Below are 21,008 nucleotides of genomic sequence, written 5' to 3'. Positions count from 1 at the left end.
GTTTCACAGAACTGGCTCTTCGGTTTCTGGAGATACGAAAAAGATTAGACCTCCCTCCTCAGGCTGGAAGAGGAGCAGTTCAGACCAAACTGTACCGATGTCCACTGCTGGCAAGCTTTCCCAGGGACTGGCCAGCTTTCTTCTCCACATGCTATGGGGATTCTCCCCTGGATCAGCAGGCTGGATCCACAGAGAACATCCAGAGCCATCTTTTTTTAAAAGAGAGCAAGCGAGTGCAGTTGGGGGGGGGGGTATGACAGGCGAGGGGCAGAGGGAGAGAGAAAATCTTAAGCGGCAAGGAGCCCAATGCGGGGCTTGATCTTACAGCCCTGAGATCATGATCTAAACCAAAATAAATAATCGACACTAAACCAACTGAGCCACACAGGTGCCCCAAACATCCAGAGTGTCTTTAGCAGCCTCAAGTATTTTTACCAATAACATTCAGGTCATGTCCTCTACGGACCCTGGGTCTGCACCGTCTACTTGAGAATTCAAGGCTTCGTTCAGGCTGGGCTCCACGTTAGCTTCAGCAATAACCCAGACTTCTCTCCCCCAGCAGGAAGAGACAAGGCAGGACCATGAACTAAGATCCTGTTCACCAGCAGTAACATGTATCTGTTCACCGCCACCTAGAATTTGTTCATATATGAGAAAATGTTTATCTCATCCCTTCTAATGAGGAATACTTTATCTCTCTTGGGAAGATACCCAGAGAGGAATCAGTTTCCTTATTTCTAGTAAACAAGAGTCCTGGGTAATTTTAAATACATGGGGAAGTCTTATGGGGATTGTCTGGAGCAAGCAGATGTGACATGTAGCAATTATAAGTGATATTGCTAGAGAAAAAATGTCCCCTGACCTGTGTTACTGGAGGACAGCAGAGATGGCAACTGCGTCAACAGCAGAGATGAAGCAGGCCATTCTTTTAGTCCCTTAAATAGGTCATGCTTCTCCCTGCTCAGGGCCTCCTTCACCAGTCCTCCCGCCTTGGACTGTCCCCTAACTTAAAGTACCTCTCTCACCTACGCAACCACTCTTGTTTTTTTTTAAGCTTTATTTATTTGACAGAGAGACAGAAAGAGCAAGCAGGGGAAGGGGCAGAGTGGGAGAGTGTGGGGGGGTGGAGAGAGAGAGCATCTCCACCAGACAGAGCCTGACATGGGGCTTGATACCACAACCCTGGGATCAGGACTGACGCTTAACAGACTAAGCCATTTATTTATTTGAGAGAGACAGAAAGAGAAAGAGAGCACGCACACAGGCGCATGCAAGAGCTGGGGGAGAGGCAGAGAGGAGAAGGAGATCCCCACTGGGCAGTGAGCCCAATGTGGGACTCGATCCCAGGACCCCGGGATCATGACCTGAGCTGAACGCAGATGCTTAACCAACTGAGCCAACCAGGTGTCCTTGGATGTGTATTTCTTTGATTGTTGAATGTGAATAGCATTTTTTTAAAAGTCTATTTATCTTTTTTAGTAATCTCTACATCCAGCATGGGGCTTGAACTAACAACCCTGAGATCAAGAGTCACATGCTCTTCCAACTAAGTAGCCAGATGCCCCAAAAAGCATTTTTTAATAGTCACATTTGATTTATGATAGCTGTACTTCTGTCCTTTGTTCATTCTTTAGTCATCTTTTTTTTTTAAGATTTTATTTATTTGAGAGAGAGAGAGTGACAGAGAGAGAGCAGGAACAGAGCGAGGGGCAAAGGGAGAGGGAGAGGCAGACTCCCCAGTGAGCAAGGAGCCTGACGCAGGGCTCGATCCTAGGACCCCAGGATCATGACCCGAGCCAAAGGCAGATGCTTAACCAACTGAGCCACCCAGGTGCCCCAATTCTTTAGTCATCTTTATTAATTTTTACGATGCATGCCACCAATTGTTCTTGCCAACCTGTCTTTTAACTTTGCTTAGGCACCTCTCTCCTTACACATTCTAATAATTTATATAGTTAAATTTATTGCTTTTTTTTCTTTATGGTATCTGGCCTTAATGCTTAGCCTTTTACAATCCCTGTGTCATAAAAATAATATCCTATATTTTCTTCTAGCATAGTTCTTTTTATGTTTCATTTGAACAATCCATTCATTCCCTACTCATTGGCAGTCCTGTGGCATTCTTGAATTCTTTAAGTCTGGCCTGTGAAATCTGTTTAAAAGATGACTTACCTAATTCTTGAGCCCATCTTATGATAGTATCAGTGTCTCCTGCATTGCTTTCAGCTAAGCATACAACTTCTTGGCCAATCTTCCACCCAATTAGTGGATAAAAGCCTTAAAAACAAAGAAACGATATAAGTCAAATGTAATAAATAGATAATTCATTACAGAGACATCTACAATTTGATTAACAATTGGATTATCTTAAAAAATAGCAAAGTGGCTCTGAAGTCAGTGGTCTCACAAGTTTCTAATGTCTTAGCCTCAATCTCCTCAACTGTAAAATGGTCTGCCTCAGAGAGCTCCTGTGAGAATAAACTGAATTAATGCATAAAAAACTTGGTGCGTGCCTGGTATTTAATATGAACAATAAACATTAGCTTTTGGTAGCCACAGGCATATCCGTGTCTCTAGAAACATACAAACAGAACCAACTATGCTATTGTATTTATCTGTGAAGGTTCCCAAGTAGAAACAACCAAATGCAATGATGAAATTTTCTAGCTTCCATTTTCCCAATTAGGGGAAAAGGAAGAGCTTGAGGGGGGATGGAAGGTAAGAAAAAGATTTTAAAACTATCTCTTAGTAACCATGTTAGGAGACCATAGCCCAGATTAAGAGCCCACAGGCCTCTTAGGGTGTAGTTTCACAATCTAAACTTCTTAGTTCACACATCCTACGATGTCTTCCATCTGGGAAACCAATTTCTTGGCAACAGTCATTAATATGCGTGGAACACTAGTTGAGAATTACCACCACCCCTAAAAAAAAAAAAAAAATCACAAAAAGAACTGCTAACACATAAGAGAAAATTTAGAGGCCTAAAAGATGTTTGAAATAAATACAACAGGTATTACAGGTTAAATATTTGATAAACTGACCAAAATACCCTAATCCTGAGTTTTTCAATAATAATATCTGTCTCATTTTTTATGCTTTTAAAGAAAAAAGGGAAATGGAAATTAACTGTCTTAAGAATAACAGCAAAAAATATGTGAGAGGGTACCCTTAATATAAAATGGGAAAACAGTGTCACAAAAGTTAAATATGAAAAGAAGTGTCAATAAAAAGGATAAATTCTATTTACCTCTAACAGTATGTTGAAGGTCATTTCCAGTATTAATATCCAAAAATGTCCCAGTTCCCATGGTTAGTTTCACATCTCCTGTGTGGAAGCAGCATTCTCCAAACATGGCTGATTGTTGATCAGCGACCTGCCAAAAATGTTGAAATGTAAGATGGCTGGACCTCAGCAGTGGCTCATTTCACTGTATCACACTGTCTCCTATATTGTATTCTCATGGGTCAACATCTTTCCTTTTTCCCTTTTCCTTTAATAAAAAAAAAAAAAAAAAAGAAGTCCTGGAAAGACGCAACTAATGAAGCATCAAACTTTACATCGGAATCTGGGGATGTACTGTATGGTGATTAACATAATATAATAAAATTAAATTAAATTAAAAAAAAAGGAGTTTTTAGTAGGCAGCCTACTTTTTATGACTTTTAAGTAACACAGGAAAAATCTGGGAAATAAAGGTCAGAATAAAAATTGTGCAGAAAAAAACAACTAAGATTTTTCAACTTCAAAGTGGTTTCATTCATTAGTCAAAATAACTGACCTCACAAATTTCCTCTTTTAAGAGTGATAGGTGTATGCTTAACGTAAATATAGGTCAAAACTACACATTTCCAACCATACATTTTTGTTAAAAGAAAAATTATAACATTTTGTTAAAATAATTAAATGTAAATTGTTAAGTAACAATGTTCAATAGAGTAAATTTTAAAGATCTAATTGGCTTTATTAATTGATGCATCCATTCTAGCAGAGGTGAGCTCCAAAGGGCTAAAGAAAAGGAAAGTTTTTTTTTTGCTTTTGTTTTTTTAAAGATTTTATTTATTTATTTGACAGAGAGAGAGAGACAGACAGCGAGAGAGGGAACACAAGCAGGGGGAGAGGGAGAGGAAGAAGCAGGCCTCCAGAGGAGAAGCCTGATGTGGGGCTCGATCCCAGAACGCCGGGATCACACCGAGCCGAAGGCAGACGCTCAACCACTGAGCCACCTAGGCGCCCCAAGAAAAGGAAAGTTTTTAAAAGTAGAAAATGACCAGAGAAAAAAGGAAACTATTAGCAAAGAATCCATTGTTTTAGGCAAGGTCACCCTCCCAAGGCGGATAGAAGGAGTCTATCATTAATTTCCTAATGCTGACCCAGAAATTCCCATGTTGACTGGTCAAGGGTTACATTTCTGGGGAGCTGGAACTATAGGTAAGTTAGCTATTAAGTCTTGGTTTGCTGGCTTGGAGCCACCATCTTAGGCCTGTAGTTTTTTTTGACAATTTCCTCCCTTTTGATCAGACTCTCAGTTTAACTGAGAGATGCAATCAAAATTTAAAGCATTAGCACCATTCTCCACCACCACTCCAGAGTTCTCACAGCTGTTATCAATCCTCTGTGTGGTATCCACAGATCATGATTTTTTTTTGCTTAATTTCTGTGATATTCACAGGTTAAAACTTCAGGTTCACAATTTTAAAGTCAGTTGTCCTCTTCATTCCTTTTCTGATGTACCCGTCTTAGGAAGATCACTTGCTTGGTGCTTGGCAGTTAACATGCATTTAAAGCTTTTGAGAGAATACAATGTACCAGGGAGATTATTATAACTATAAGCAGGATAATTCTGAGTATTTGGAGTGTACTTCAAAGCCATGGTCCCCAAGACCCAAAACAATTAAAATCAAATAAATCAAAGAAAGATCCCACTGAAGAAGTTACTCTCTTAAGCCAAGCAGCTTGCTCAGTGACCTTATATAACTGAGTTTCAGCTTCCTGAGAAATGTTAATCCAGATACAGCAGGTGGTGTTGGCTACAGCAGAGATTCTTCCTTGCTCAGCTAAAAGATAATCGAGGGCTGTCCTACTATCAAGAACAGCTTTGGCTAAAAAGTCTAAGGATGGTTGTTGGGCCTCTGTTCCTTTAGCAGCACATTCTGCAGTAATTTCAAGAATTGAGGAGAATTTCCTAATCAAAGGCTCATTTACACTTATCCCTAACGAGGGAAGTAGGGACCTGCCAAGAGGAGTGAATTCCTGAATCATGAAGGGCTCCCCGCAGGTCCTTTCTAACTCAACAATGTAACTTCAGGGGAGATGTCTTATTTTGCTTGTGAAAAGTTAAGGGCTCAGTCAGATTTTCTCTTAGCCTGAACTAGAAGGCTGTTCTAAATTCCAAAGACTACCCCCCTTAAGCAGTGGTCTGGGGAGAAAGAGATGGGGGCATTATCTTTCCAGGCTAATGCCAGAGTAAAAGAAAGGAGAAGGTGAAACAGTTTTACATTTAGTTAAAGTTTAAAGTCTTGATCCATCATCTTGGGCAGAAGCATTCCACCCTGACATCAGCTACTTCTCTTCCTCATCAATTTGATTTGGAGGTCGCCAGCATCTGTAGAGCACCTGGTTGGAGGTGAAGCCTTCACGAGCTGTGAAATGTGTCCCCAAGGCTCCATCCCTTCTAGTTTTGCAGCAGTGTCAGTGATCAGGAGCACTTGGCAAGACTCCTCTTCCAATGGGCTCGAGGGCCATCTTCCTCTGATAATGTTTCCAGAATACCTAATTCTTCGGGCTCAGTATACAAGCTTCTGATAGAATTCCAAGAAGTTTTCCAAGGTTTTCATTAAGGCTTATATAATTTGCCAAATGAAGTGGGTGCCTTGATCACTGGAGACTGTGGAAGGCATGCCCCAAATGGGAAACATGTTTTCTAATAGTTTCCTTGCTACTGAGAGGGCATCACAGTCTTGAGGCAGGGAAAGACTTCAACCCATCCACAAAACATACAAACAATAACAAGAACATATTGGTAACCCATAGTAAGTAGCAGTTGGCATGAAGTCCAGCTGCAGGTGTTCAAAGGGTCCAGGTCTGAGGCTCTGGAAACAAAATCGGTTTTTCCAGGATGACCTGACAAGTTAGAAATTGCTGGTAGATTATTTTTATAATATTATAAAGCCTCCCCACCGATGTTTATTCATAATTTTGGGTCATCTTGAATGCCCTATGGTGAGTGAAGGAATGTAAAAACTGAAAAATAGGGTTTACCAGGGAGCTGGGCAGAACTAAGCAAGCAGCCATCTTAGCTTTCCCATAGCCCCAACTATTGATTTAATTGACAGCCATTATTTACTTACCTTAATTTCTCTGATTCAGCAGCAGACTGTTGCCATGTTATAGGACATCAGGATGGCAAAAGTCTGGCGATGAGGGGCTTTTTTTTTTTTTTCCAGAAGCAGAATGGACTTTATGCACATGTGCCAAAATCTTACAACATAAAGAAGTCTTAGTAGTACTTTTTATTTGACAATGCTTCTGATGTAACTTAACATATCATATAAGCTTAAACAGTTTACCAAATCTTTGGTATGTTCCAGGTCAAAAAGACTTAAGCCAATGAAAAGTCCAAACAAACAAACTTCATCCTCTTAAAATAGAGAGAAAACCAAATTCTAATTTTGCGCCAGCTTAGTTTTGATATTAAAACTTATTCATTCCAATCTTCAGTCAGAGATTCCACAGAGTGCAGAACTCGTCGCAGGGCTTGATCTCACAACCCCAAGATCATGACCTGAGCTGAGATCAAGAGTCAGATGCCCAACTGACTGAGGAACCCAGGTGCCCCCTGCTGAGCTATTTTTTTTAAATTTATAACAGAGATAATATTACCGTATCTGACTTTAAGTGAACTAAGGCAGGATAATAGTTTTAATTTTAATGCTGATAACTCTAAAGACATGTCTACTTTAATATCCTTTAGAGATTTGTTTATTTTAGAGAGACAGAGAGTGCTCCCACAGGCAGGAGGGGCGGGGGGAGAGGGAGAGAGAATTTCAAGCAGACTCCACGCCGAGCATGGAGGCCAACGTGGGGCTCGATCCCACAACTCTGGGATCATCACCTGAGCTGAAACCAGAAGTTGGTCACTTAACCGACTGTGCCACCCAGGCACCCTAAAATATGTCTACTTTAATTAAATCAACAACCTTAAAGTAGCTTTCATATCAAATATTTACCCAGATTTCATGAACTTGAGAAAATATTTGGATTCGTTTCTTTCTGAGAGTTTTAGAATGTCTAATCCTTATCAGTGTTTGCCTTCAAACCAAGTAAACAGAGCTCTTTTNAGCAGGAGGGGCGGGGGGAGAGGGAGAGAGAATTTCAAGCAGACTCCACGCCGAGCATGGAGGCCAACGTGGGGCTCGATCCCACAACTCTGGGATCATCACCTGAGCTGAAACCAGAAGTTGGTCACTTAACCGACTGTGCCACCCAGGCACCCTAAAATATGTCTACTTTAATTAAATCAACAACCTTAAAGTAGCTTTCATATCAAATATTTACCCAGATTTCATGAACTTGAGAAAATATTTGGATTGGTTTCTTTCTGAGAGTTTTAGAATGTCTAATCCTTATCAGTGTTTGCCTTCAAACCAAGTAAACAGAGCTTTTCACAAATTAATTTTAGCAATACCATCCAGAGGTAGAAAAGTATCTCACATTTACTACATACACAGAGAGAGAGACAGATAGACAGGTACACACAAAGACCCTAGAGGTACTAATATTTGTGGAGAAGATTGTTAAGATTTGTACTTGTCGGGGCGCCTGGGTGGCACAGCGGTTAAGCGTCTGCCTTCAGCTCAGGGCGTGATCCCGGCGTTCTGGGATCGAGCCCCACGTCAGGCTCTTCCACTATGAGCCTGCTTCTTCCTCTCCCACTCCCCCTGCTTGTGTTCCCTCTCTCGCTGGCTGTCTCTATCTCTGTCAAATAAATAAATAAAAATCTTTATTAAAAAAATGAAAAGTGAATCCACTCTTGATCAAGAGAAGAAGGGTGATCAGGATCAAGGTAAGNGAGGAGCCTGATGTGGGGCTCGATCCCATAACGCCGGGATCACGCCGTGAGCCGAAGGCAGATGCTTAACCGCTGTGCCACCCAGGTGCCCCTATGTTTACATTTCTAAGACATGGTAAGATGTATAGCTTTAAGGGACAAGGAAAGAAGGCAAGTTCCTCCAAGAAGGACTCTGGTTTCCTAGAGCCAAAAATTTACAATCCATTTGAGATAAACGGGAAGTTTTGGGACTGGTGAAGAAATAGGTAAACTTTGAATTGCCTCTAGAGCTATATTTCTAGTTTTATGAAGATTGCAAGATAAGGACAATTGCTTTCAATTCCTCTAAGAACTGGATTGTAACTTAAATGACATTATAGGTTGATCCACCTATTCAACTCTATGGCTTCTTTTTCCCCTGGGGACATCGTTCNGATCCCATAACGCCGGGATCACGCCCTGAGCCGAAGGCAGACGCTTAACCGCTGTGCCACCCAGGTGCCCCTATGTTTACATTTCTAAGACATGGTAAGATGCATAANGATCCCATAACGCCGGGATCACGCCGTGAGCCGAAGGCAGATGCTTAACCGCTGTGCCACCCAGGTGCCCCTATGTTTACATTTCTAAGACATGGTAAGATGTATAGCTTTAAGGGACAAGGAAAGAAGGCAAGTTCCTCCAAGAAGGACTCTGGTTTCCTAGAGCCAAAAATTTACAATCCGTTTGAGATAAACAGGGGAACTCTGGGATTGGTGAAGAAATAGGTAAACTTTGAATTGCCTCTAGAGCTATATTTCTAGTTTTATGAAGATTGCAAGATAAGGACAATTGCTTTCAATTCCTCTAAGAACTGGATTGTAACTTAAATGACATTATAGGTTGATCCACCTATTCAACTCTATGGCTTCTTTTTCCCCTGGGGACATCATTCTAATTTTAAATATTTCTGGTGGTACTAAATAACACCCCATGGGTGTAAGAGGGGTCCCCAAAGAGGGTGCAAAGGATACGACCTTCCCAAGATCCAGAGTCACTTCAAATGAGGGCCAAAGAACCAAAACTTGCATGCCCCATGCGGGCAGAAAGCCAAACTCAGTTATGCAAAACTAGACAAAACAGAAGGCAATACGTATCTCTGGGAGAGAAAGGATCAATAGTCTATGGGTCTGGATTTGGAAAGGAAAGGGACAATGTGAAATTTTATTTTCCTCTCTAGACTGGGCACTACAGATGGAGATTTGGAAGGAACTGATTCTGGTAAGAATTTTCACCCTTTGCTGGCTTCTGCCAGTTTTTCCAGGATCCTCTCTGCAGGCTCTAGTATCTATCAGACTTTCCCCCTTGGCTGTTTAAGGGAATAACGTAGGAGTTTTACCTGAAAATCCCTCCATTTCGACAATTCTGGGAAGGGCCCATATGGGGGCCCTCCTAAGAAGGTAAATACAGGGGTGTATGTAAGACCATTAATGTGGTGAATTTTGTTTACATCTGCGTAGTCTTTTCAGAGTGGAAACACAATTTAGACAGAGGATTAGTAGAATGAGTACTCCAAGGAGGATAAAGCGGAGCAGCAGGAATTACGTCAGTCTTACAGTACTTTGTTTTGTGTACCTCTTCTCTCTTTAATTTTTCACTACCCTTTCGCAATGAGACTTTTAATGAAACAATGTGGGAATTCTGAAACCTTTTGGAGGTTTCTGCTTGCCAATTAAAACAGGTATCCCATTCTGTTTAATTTAGGAATCCTTGCTTTCAAGAGCACTTGTTAAATGATTTTATCTAATTGGAATGGCCCCAGTAAGAACCACTGTATTTCTAGGTTGTAATTCGCTTGAAGGCTGGAGCAGTTTGGTAGGATTCTAGGCACAAATGGAGTTAACCCATATTTCTGTCAGGCCATATCTAGCTACAAATGGGGTGCAACTCATTATTTCTGCCTGGCCTTATTTGGGGACTACCAACCTGACAGTTACTGAGCCAAGTTCCCCAGGACGCAAAACAAACTTAGTAAGATTCTGCCATCTTTGCGAGATATCTACAACTTCTAGGACTATAGTTGTTAGATAAAATAAGCAGCTGTGCTGGAAGGTAGTATGCTTGATTCTGTAGAATTTAAGGATTCCATTAGCTAAGGCTTTGGAGTGCTCAGAGCCAAACTAATACCTAAAAGGGTTGGGCCACTGGATTGGGGATCTTGCATGTTTTACAAAGTACCTCATTGTATAGAGGTTTTCTTGAGGTTGGTGGGTGAACTTGTATCAATCTAACCCATTCTGTGATCAACTTACTCTATTTTCTTGAGGTGGCAAGCACTCTAATAGCCTTCAAATGCTCACCCTGTGCCCACCAATTTTTCCAGTTTTTTGGTCTCTGAGATCCCTGTTAGCGATAGCCTTTATCCACACAAAACAAGACAAATATGTGCACCTTAATGTATAAGCAACAACCAAGAGATGTTACTGTGTCCCGGCCAAGAGAAGGCCCTGTGCTCACCACAAACAATTCTTGCAGAACCTTGCTGGGGTTTTCCAGCAATTCCAGGGGATTGTGGTCTGAAAGGCTAGGGATTTGGCTCTGGGCAGANAATTCTTGCAGAACCTTGCTGGGGTTTTCCAGCAATTCCAGGGGATTGTGGTCTGAAAGGCTAGGGATTTGGTTCTGGGNTGGGCAGACACTTTTCCCAGCTCAGTTGGACTCCAGGCAGAACTGCCAGCTCGGGGCATAACTATCTGGCAGCTCAGGCTCTAAAGGAAAACCAATTAGATTGGGGGAGCTTGAATGAACAAGAGCGGAGCTCAGAACCAAGAGGGAACTTGCCCACAGCCCTCAGGAACAGCGAGAAACACATGAATTTAAAGGGTTCATGGGGTACCACGGCCATGTTTCTCATTGTCCCCAGATGCTGCTGGAAATTCACTTTGGATCTTGTCGCTGCCTGCCACCAAATCTGTTAAATAACANAGGGTTCGTGGGGTACCACGCCCATGTTTCTCATTGTCCCCAGATGCTGCTGGAAATTCACTTTGGATCTTGTCGCTGCCTGCCACCAAATCTGTTGAATAACAAAAATTTAACCAAGTAAATTTTCTTCTCTCTCTTTTTTAAAGATTTTATTTATTTATTTTAAAGAGAATGACGGAGAGAGAGAGCACAAGCAGGGGGAGAGGCAGAGGGAGAGGGAGAACCAGGCTCCTTGCTGAGTAGGGAGCCCAATGCAGGACTCAATCCCAGGACCCTGAGATCAATCTCTACACCCAACATGAGGCTCAAACTTAAACAATCCCAAGATCAAGAGTTGCATGCTCCACCGACTGAGCCAGCCAGGCACCTTTCTTTTTAACAACGTATAGCAATATCTTAAGTACCAAAACTCATCTAAAGAACACTTTGTCATTAAACTTCGATTGTTCCAACCATACCTGTATCTGAACTTGAGCTCACCATTAAGTTGCATAAGATTGATACTCTCTAAATGACCAGGAATTTGTACCCTTGGGAATTAAATTCCCCTTCTCTCACCCAATTCCTTCACCTACTGTGGCAATCATCCATCTAGGGAAAGATGGTCTATAGTTCCTGTGTAAGCTACCACAGGAAATCAAAGTCAAGGTCGGCGTTTCCATAAAGCCCCTCAACCAGGTGGCAAATCCTTGACATTCTCTAAGTTTTAGATCTTTCATCCAGACAGAAGGAGTACAATCAAGAAAGAACCTCAAAAACCTGAAACACCTAATTTTTCACTCTTCCACAGTTTCTCTACTGGTATATGCTGTCTAAGGATTTTATAAAATATAAATACAACATTTTATTTACTTTAAATTGCCTTGCAGCTGGTTTGGTTATACTGTATCAAATATAAACTAAACAATGGCCCTATCCCTGTTTTTTGTCTCAGAGTATCAAATATAAACCACACATTACTCAAAATACAACATTTAAAAAAAATTAATAGTTTTCTGAAAAACAGTATCTATGGAAATCAGAAAAGATTAGAAAGTGCTTTCATGCCAGAAGACCGTCTCAGGGGTCCCCTTTCCAGATTACAGAAAATACTCCTGATTACATCCAGGGCACATTAACTTACAAAGAAAAAAATACTTTAATTTTATTCTTCAAGGGCCTCTAATAGTCTCTTAAATCTAATCCCCACTATTCATATATATTATTTAGTTTATACTGTACATGGAGGAACCCTCAAGTTTTCTACTTACCAAGGCCACTATCGGTATAGGCACACCAAATATCTCTTCATCCGCTGATCCAAAATTGTGGCTTCAAATAAAATTGATTAAAAAGTCAGTCATAGTTCTAGAAATATTAGTTCTAAAATTCAGCACATTGATTTTCACATAGACCAAAAAGTTATATAATGAACATACAAGCATCTCAAACAAATAATAAAATGCTTTCCCCACTAAGGCAAAATGAATTCAGGAACAATTTTGCTGGTTTCTATAGCTGATGTTCATTATTACCTCGTATCCCTCACAGGAGGCAGGATAGACAGTGGTATCGAAAGCAGGGAAGTAAGGAGCCTGCTCCAACACATCTGAGCATAAAAATATGTCATCAGAATCCAAGCTAAATTACATAAAAATTAGTGATTCAAAAGGAAAAAAAAAAAACAAAACCTTTACCTTAAAAGGGTCAAATAGTCCAGTTGTACTAGCATTTGAAAAATCCGTGGCAAATTCAGAACCTAAATTTGCATTGAAAATAATATTTTACCAAGCAGTATCAATCAACAACTACCCCTAGTTTATAATCTAGACCTTTGTCTGGCCTCAAATTCATTCCAAAATGTATATTTACAGTGCAAAGTCTCCAAAGCAATTGCCCACTTAATCTTTTAGAACTTTTATAGTTTACAAAAGCACTTTCATATACATTGTCGCATCATGATTCCCAGTTTATTTTGTTATTTCTTTTAAAGATTTATTTACTTGAAAGAGAGCACTTGAGTTGGGGCAGGAACAGAGGGAAAGAATCTCAAGCTGACTCCCCACGGAGCATAGACACTGACCCCAGGGTTCAATCTCATGACCCTAAGATCATGACCTGAGCCAAAACCAAGAATCAGAGCTTAACCGACTGCCACCCAGGCGCTCTGATCCCCAGTTTAAAGATAAGGAAAGGGGTTCAAAGATGCAATATGATTGCCTATAGTTACCCAGCTGCGAAGTGGCAACTTTGTTACCAAACCTGAGTCTTACCACTTTTGAAATTAAGACTGTTCCTCTCCGTCTTCTGTTTGAGGTCTCATCTACAATTTAAAAATCACCCTCCTCTTACAAATATAAAATTTATCTAGCTTTACTGTAACATGTAGTTACTAGGATATCAAGGAGCAGTAGGTTTGGGAAGGCAAAAGGGAAGGGAAAAAAAGTAACTTCCACTTTTTGTAGGTGAATCATTTCTATCAGTCAAATTTCAGTTACTTGCGTAGATCTGTCAGATCATCTTTACCTTTTGTGAGCTTATGTAACAACCAGGTGTCAATAGTCCCAAAGCAGCAATTATCTTCTTCAACTGCCTTTTGCACCTAGAAAACACATCACAAAGCTGACTCAAAAAGGCTAAATTATGCAGTGCATAATTAAGTGCTGATCAGTAAATACAATATAATCCCATTTTTTGGATAAGAATGAATATGTATATAAAAAAACTATTTTTAAAATATACCCCAAACAGTTCTAAGCAATTACTATAGGGTATAAAAGGCTTTAATTTACAAGAAACGTGTGACTTTTGTGATGAACAAAGTAAATATACATATTTTTAGTTTAGACATATAAATATGTCTAGATAAACAAAGTCTAAAACAGGGGATGGTATACTGATCACAGTTCAAATCCAACCCACTGCCTATTTCTGTATAGCAGGTTAAGAATGGTTTTTAAATTTTCTAATTGTTTTTTTAAAAAGAACACTTTGTGACATATGAAAAATATACGAAATTCAAGTTTGAAGGTCCATAGATAAAATTTTACTGGAACATAGCCATGCTCATCTGTTTCTGTGTTATTTATGGCTGTTTTCAAACTACAATGACACAGTAGTTGTGACAGAAACCTTATGGCCTTCCAAGTCTAAATTATGACTATCTGGCACGTTACAGAAAAAATCTGCTAATCCTTAGCATAAAGCATGCCAAAGGAAACAAAAGTATCACAACCTCTTTAAACTAGCTAACAGAGACGGTGAAATGACTGTTGAGTAATCATTATTTTTTTTAAATAGGCTCTACACCCAACACGGGGCGCAAACTCAAGACCCAAGATTAAGAGTCGCATGCTCTACCGACCGAGTCAGCCAGGCGCCCTGAGGTATTACTAACATAGTGAAAACAATGCCCTACATCACACTTCACCACCTCTCCAACTCTTATTTGTCCTTCAAGACTAGCAGTTCCTGGCTTTGCCCAAGCCAGCACTCTATGGAAATCTTCCACACAGCCCTTATCTCACATCATTACTTCCCTGTTAGACCCTAAGTTCTTAAAGAGCAGGAACTAAATTTTTAAGTCCAATACCTAGGAGGGTTCCTGGCATATAGCAAATGCTTAAAACATGTCTCCTAAATAAATGAGATAAAAAGAATAGCAAATGAATACATTTAAGGATGAATTATATTTCAACAGTAGAAAGGATCAATAAAATGAAAACACAGGACATAAGCTCCAAAAAAGAAGTCATTTGTACANTCAAGACTAGCAGTTCCTGGCTTTGCCCAAGCCAGCACTCTATGGAAATCTTCCACACAGCCCTTATCTCACATCATTACTTCCCTGTTAGACCCTAAGTTCTTAAAGAGCAGGAACTAAATTTTTAAGTCCAATACCTAGGAGGGTTCCTGGCATATAGCAAATGCTTAAAACATGTCTCCTAAATAAATGAGATAAAAAGAATAGCAAATGAATACATTTAAGGATGAATTATATTTCAACAGTAGAAAGGATCAATAAAATGAAAACACAGGACATAAGCTCCAAAAAAGAAGTCATTTGTACATTATTTATAACAAATATTTGAAGATTCTATTCAAGTTTTATACCACTTAAGTATGGAGTGCTTAAAGTAATGTTACTTTATTTCAAATTCTTTTTAAATTTAGAAATTGTGATTCTAAAATTTGTTCAGATTAGAGAAAGATTAATCTGTATTTCAGTAAGCAGCAACAATGCCTGACAAGTAGTAAATTCGTCTGTTCATTCAACAAACATTTGAGACCCAGGTCCTCTGATAGGTAGTAGGTCCATATGAGGCTCCAAAGACATAGAGTATTAGGGCTTCCCAAGGTAGAAGGATCAAGGTCAATCCTCCTTGCTTTGGGTTAAGACTCCAAATGGCCCTACCCTATAAGTAAGGGTAAACTAGAAAGACAGGCTCTCATAGGAAATACAACTCAGTTTTGAAACACCTCAATCATTAAACTGGATTGAGGTAATCCTGGTACCTAAAAGAACGGAAGAAACAAACATAAATCCTATCCAAAGCAAGATATTGCTATGTTAAGCCTCTCGTAACTTCTACGCATAATTTTGCAAACACAATGTCTAGTTGATACACATACACATGCATACAAATAAGTAACCAAGTCACTGAACTCATCAAGTTGTATATATTAAATATGTTCAGCTTTTTTTATGTTAATCATACATCCATAAAGTAGTTTAAATTTAAAAGAAATTAAATAATCAGGCATCTGAGGAAATAAGAGAACATAGAAAAAAAAAGAGAGAGAGAGAGAAAGACAGAGTCCATGAGGCTACAGATCTTAGAATTAATAGTCATGGACTATATCCTAGAAGTCCTTGTCATTGCTTAAAAAGAAATGGAAAGAAAAGTCATATTTCTACATCATATTGTTATGTTAGGGAATTACAAATTAAATCAATGAGATACTCTTTCACACCTATTAGAATGGCTAAAATCTAAAACCCTGATATCAAACATTAGCAAGGATGTGAAGCAACTGGAACTCCCATTCATTGTTGGTAGGAATGTAAAATGGTATAGTCACTTTGGAAGACAGTCTGGCATTTTCTTACAAAGCTAACCACAGTCTTATCATCTGATTCAGCAACTGCACACCTAGGTTATTTACCCAAATGAGATGAAATTTATGTTCATACAAAAACCTGTACACAAATGTTTATAGCAACTTTATTTGTAAGTGCCAAAAATTAGAAGCAACAATATGTCCTCCAACAAGTGACTAGATAAACAAACTGAAACACATCTACACAATGAAATACTAATCAGTGATAAAAAGAAATACATTACCAAGCCACAAAAAGACATGGAAAAACCATTGTTTTGTTGACTTTTTCAACTGTTTTTTCCATTCTCTATTTCATTAATTTTCACACTAATCTTTACATTTCTTCCTTTCTGCTACTGTGTGTTCAGTTTGCTACCTTTTACCAGTGTCTTAAGTTAGCATGTTAGATGTTTTGTTAATATAATATCTATATGTAATATAGTCTGCCTATAAATTTCTATCTAAACACTGATCTTGTTGCAACACATGATTTGGTATATTGTGTTTTCTTTTCCATTCATCTCTAAGTATTTTCTAATTTCTCTTAGGATTTCTTCTACCCACTGGTTATTTAAAAGTACAGTTTGATTTCCATATATTTTTGAACTTCCCAAATTTCTTTCTGCTAATTCTTTTTTTTTTTTTTACTTTTAAGGATTTTATTTTTAAGTAATCTCTACACCCAATGTGGGGCTTAAACTCACAACCCTGAGATTAAGAGTTATATGCTCTACTGACTGAGCCAATCAGGAACCCCATCTTTCTGTTAACTATTTTTAATTTCATTCTTTTTTTATTAGAGAAATACTTTGTATGATTTCAGTCCTTTTAAATTTAGTGAGGCTTATATTGCGGTGTAGCACGTGATATATCCTGGAGAAGGTTCCATGTGTGCTTAAGAATGTATATTCTGGGGGCACCTGGGTGGCTCAGTCAGTTAAGTGTCTGCCTTTGACCCAGGTCAGGGTCCTAGGATTGAGCCCCTCATCACATCAGGGTCCCTGCTCAGCAGGGAGACTGCTTCTCCCTCTCCCCCCTCTCGTGCTCTCTCTCTCTCAAATAAATAAAATCTTAAAAAACGAATTAAGTGTTTTGCCTGTAGACAGCATATAGTTGAATCTTCTTTTTTTATTATCCAACCTAAAATGACAATGAGGGGCACCTGGGTGGCTCAGTTGGTTAAGGAACTGCCTTCGGTGCATCAGGCTCCCTGCTCAGCAGGGAGTCTGCTTTTCCCCTCTGACCTTCCCCTCCTCATGCTCTCTCTCTCTCTCTCAAATAAATAACATATCTTTAAAAAAATAAAATCACAATGAGAGATCACTATTTAACTACCAAAATAGGTAAAATTAAAAAAAAAACCTGGTAATTCCAATTATGATGGTACATGAAATATGAAGTCCTCTCATTGACTGATGGTGGGTATGTAAATTATCAAAAACTGTGGGAAATTTTTTGACATTATCCACAAAAAGTGAAGATACACATTCATGCTCTCCATTCCCATAGATAGATACAGCAGAAATGCCTTTATATGGACCCCATAAGACAGCATTATTCATAATAGCCCCAAACTAGAAATAATTCAAATGCACATGAACAGAATGGATAAATGGATAATGATAAAATCATATACTGAATACTAAATAATAATGAAAATGTAAGAAAATTAATTGACACATTTATACAAAATTCAAAAAAATTCAGGTAAAACTAAAAAGTACAGTGTTGAGGAAAAAAACACATAAGTAAAAAAGTAAAAGTGGAAAGAAAATGTGATACACAATATCACAATGTTCTACTTCTTGATTCAAGTAGTGTTACACAGATGTTTGCTCCACAATCACTGAGTGGTACATTTTTGTTTTGTTCAGTTCTCCATATGTGTTACAACTTACAAAAAAAGGTCTAAAAGTAGAGGTTTCTGTATTCCACNGTTACACAGATGTTTGCTCCACAATCACTGAGTGGTACATTTTTGTTTTGTTCAGTTCTCCATATGTGTTACGACTTACAATAAAAAGGTCTAAAAGTAGAGATTTCTGTATTCCATCCCAATATGTAGTGGACACTTAATTTTTCCTCAAATAATCAAATTGCTGTCTTCATTCTTTTACCTTTTTCTTCCCTGTAGTTCACACACACACACACACACACACACACACACACACACACACAATCTTTCCTTACCTCAACCAGGTTCCGTAAAATCCAGGCCAATCTCAAAGAAACATGCTGGTTTGTGAAACTGAACAAACTGAATGCTAAAAGTCGTTTATTTCTAGTGAAAAAGTGCAGCACTCGGCAGGAACTCTGTACTAGCTATTAAAAAAAAGATATTTTAGGAAAATGCATTTAATGGTGTTTGATATTTCCGTATTAATTCTACACACATGAAAACAAACCCAATAACAGATGAACCACTCAAACTACTTACAGTGTTTTTAACGCTTAAGAAAAGAAGTAAAGCTTAAGTGGACAATTTGTATTCTAACATATGAACTGTAACACATCTACTATGACCTCCTTTAGCAAACACAAGAAGCTCAAGATAAAGTCTTTTAAAATAAAAGGGAGAGAGTCAAAGAAGAAGGCTATATTTTGGTTAGAAATATATTTTTAATGAAGTTAGTATTATAAGGGAAACTCCCCTACACATTAAGTATCTAAAATATGGGATGTTATGATTTCATTTAATACTATCTATACTTATTTAAATCAAAGCTGAATATATATTGTTCAAAATTTACTTCTTAGTAAGCAAATCCTTTAATTAAAAAGAAAAGGCCTTTCAATGAAAACCAGCTTTGAGTTTTAAGGTTTGTCAGACATAGTAAAAAAAAATAAATAAAAGAACAAAAATTTTATCCTGCCACCTACCGCAAGAATGCAGATGGACAATTCAACTTCTGAAACTGATGTTTCACAAAATATTCACTTACAGAGAATTTGCCCACTTCTTGCATTTTTTCCGTTATTGCCACCCCACCCCTAAAAAATATATTTAAAGGGGTGCCTGGGTGGCTCAGTTGTTTAAGCATCCAACTCTTGACTTCGGCTCAGGTCATGATCGCAGGGTCATGAGACTGAGCCCTGCATCGGGCTCTATGCTGGGTGTGAAGCCTGCTTAAGACTCTCTTCTCTCCCTCTGGCCCTCCCTCCCCATTCACACCCACATAATCTCTCTCCCTAAAAAAATTTAATATATATATGTGCATATATATATATGTATATATTTAAAGATTTTGGTTTATTTACTAAAGTAATAAATGCAACAATCAAGAAAATGTATAGACTCAATTCTCTCTACACATCAGTCTCATCCCCTTTTTTTGGAACAGTGAGCCCCATTTTAATTTTTTTTTTCCTTTTCATTTTGGTGAGAGCATTTAAGTTCTCTTAGCAAATTTCAATTATATAGTACAGTGTTATCAACTATGGTCATGATGTTATACATTAGATCCTCAGACTTTATTCATCTTATAACTGAAAGTATGTACCCTTTTAACTTCCTTTTCAGTGATCAGTGATCAAACCTTATTCAGTGATCAAAACTTCTGTGTTTCTATTTTGTACTACTTATTAAAAGATAAAGAGTTTCTGAAAGTATTTGAAATGACCATCCGTAATCCTTCTTCTGATGTGTTGTATTTTAAGGAATGCTCCAAACTGAAAGAGGTTCTTCCTCCCTAAGAACATTATACTTTCCTCTCTTAAAAAAAATTACATTTAATATCCTTCAGGGATTTTCTATTAAAATGCAGATAACTGGGGGGGGGGCCATAAAAAAGTATGGAAACTTCTTACACCTGCACTTTTAATCAACATATGAACAATTAATATTTTGTTTTTACATTTAACAAATATTTATTGAGTACCTTCTATGTACCAAGGCCTGTCTTAGGCCTTGAGAAAGCCTGAACAATATAGGCAGAATGAACAATATAGGCAGAATTTCTGCTTCCTTGAAATTTACATTCTAGTGGGAAGAGACAGACAAGTAATCAAATCAATCAGTGAGATAATCTAAGAAGACATTCAATGTACCACTAAGAAAAGAAAAAAAAAATCCTGCTATTTAAATTACAATATAATGCTAAGATATAATTGATGGTTAAAATGATTTTTAAAAATTAATGGTTAAAAATACATCCTGCTTGGGGTGCCTGGCTGGCTCAGTCGGTAGAGCTTGATCTTGGGGTTGTCAGTTCAAGCCCCACATTGGGCGGAGAGATACTTATAAATAAATTCCTTAAAAAAAAAAACCATCCCGAAATAAAACTAACCAAATAAACAAAAACTACCCCACCCTGCTTAAAAAGCAGCCTTTTCAAATTGGAAAAAAAAATATGCCTTCTAACTCATACATTGCTGGTGAGAAAGTAAATGATGCAGCTACTCTGGGAAAAAGTCTGAAGTTTCTTAAAAAACAAAACATACAATTACCATGTGACCTAGCAATTAATTATACACTTGGGGTATTATCTAGAGAAATGAAAACTTATGCTTACATAAAATTCTGTACACAAATGTTCAAAACAGCTCCATTTGTAATAGCCAAAAACTGGAATTTGCACAGATGTCCTTAAACAGGTGGTGTATCTGTACCACTGAATATAATTCAGCAATAAAAAGAAACAAGCTGTTGATACACATACAACTTGGATTCTCCAGGGAATTACACTCAGTGAAAAAAGCAAACCCCAAAATGTTTTATACTGCCTCACTCTATGTATATAATATTTTTGAAGTGAGAAAAAATTTTTAATGGAGGACAGATTAGTGGTTGCGAGAAGTGAGGGATAGGAAGAGCATGGGGAAGTGCATAAGAGAGAGAGGATGTGGTTATAAAAGAGTAACATGAGGGACCCTTGTCATGATGGCACTGTTCAACATCTTGATTCTGGTGGT

At 38.4% G+C, this 21,008-nt stretch overlaps 1 protein-coding gene across 1 annotated transcript in view; it reads right to left on the bottom strand.

The window, feature by feature from the left end:
* Window positions 1-21,008, bottom strand: part of GK5 (glycerol kinase 5) — a 71,908-nt gene that overhangs the window by 28,220 nt on the left and 22,680 nt on the right. Inside the window, exons 4-10 of the mRNA XM_034661815.1 lie at window positions 18,288-18,419; window positions 13,521-13,596; window positions 12,692-12,753; window positions 12,530-12,603; window positions 12,266-12,326; window positions 3,251-3,377; window positions 2,173-2,277 (exon numbers count right to left, since the gene is read on the bottom strand). Coding sequence (XP_034517706.1) covers window positions 2,173-2,277; window positions 3,251-3,377; window positions 12,266-12,326; window positions 12,530-12,603; window positions 12,692-12,753; window positions 13,521-13,596; window positions 18,288-18,419 — 637 coding nt within the window. The remainder of the gene's footprint in view (window positions 1-2,172; window positions 2,278-3,250; window positions 3,378-12,265; window positions 12,327-12,529; window positions 12,604-12,691; window positions 12,754-13,520; window positions 13,597-18,287; window positions 18,420-21,008) is intronic.

Source organism: Ailuropoda melanoleuca, chromosome 6 (genome assembly GCF_002007445.2).
Source record: "Ailuropoda melanoleuca isolate Jingjing chromosome 6, ASM200744v2, whole genome shotgun sequence".
Taxonomy (NCBI): domain Eukaryota; kingdom Metazoa; phylum Chordata; class Mammalia; order Carnivora; family Ursidae; genus Ailuropoda; species Ailuropoda melanoleuca.
The sequence above is the reverse complement of the archived record's forward strand: the minus strand, read 5'-3'. Positions and strand labels throughout refer to the sequence as shown.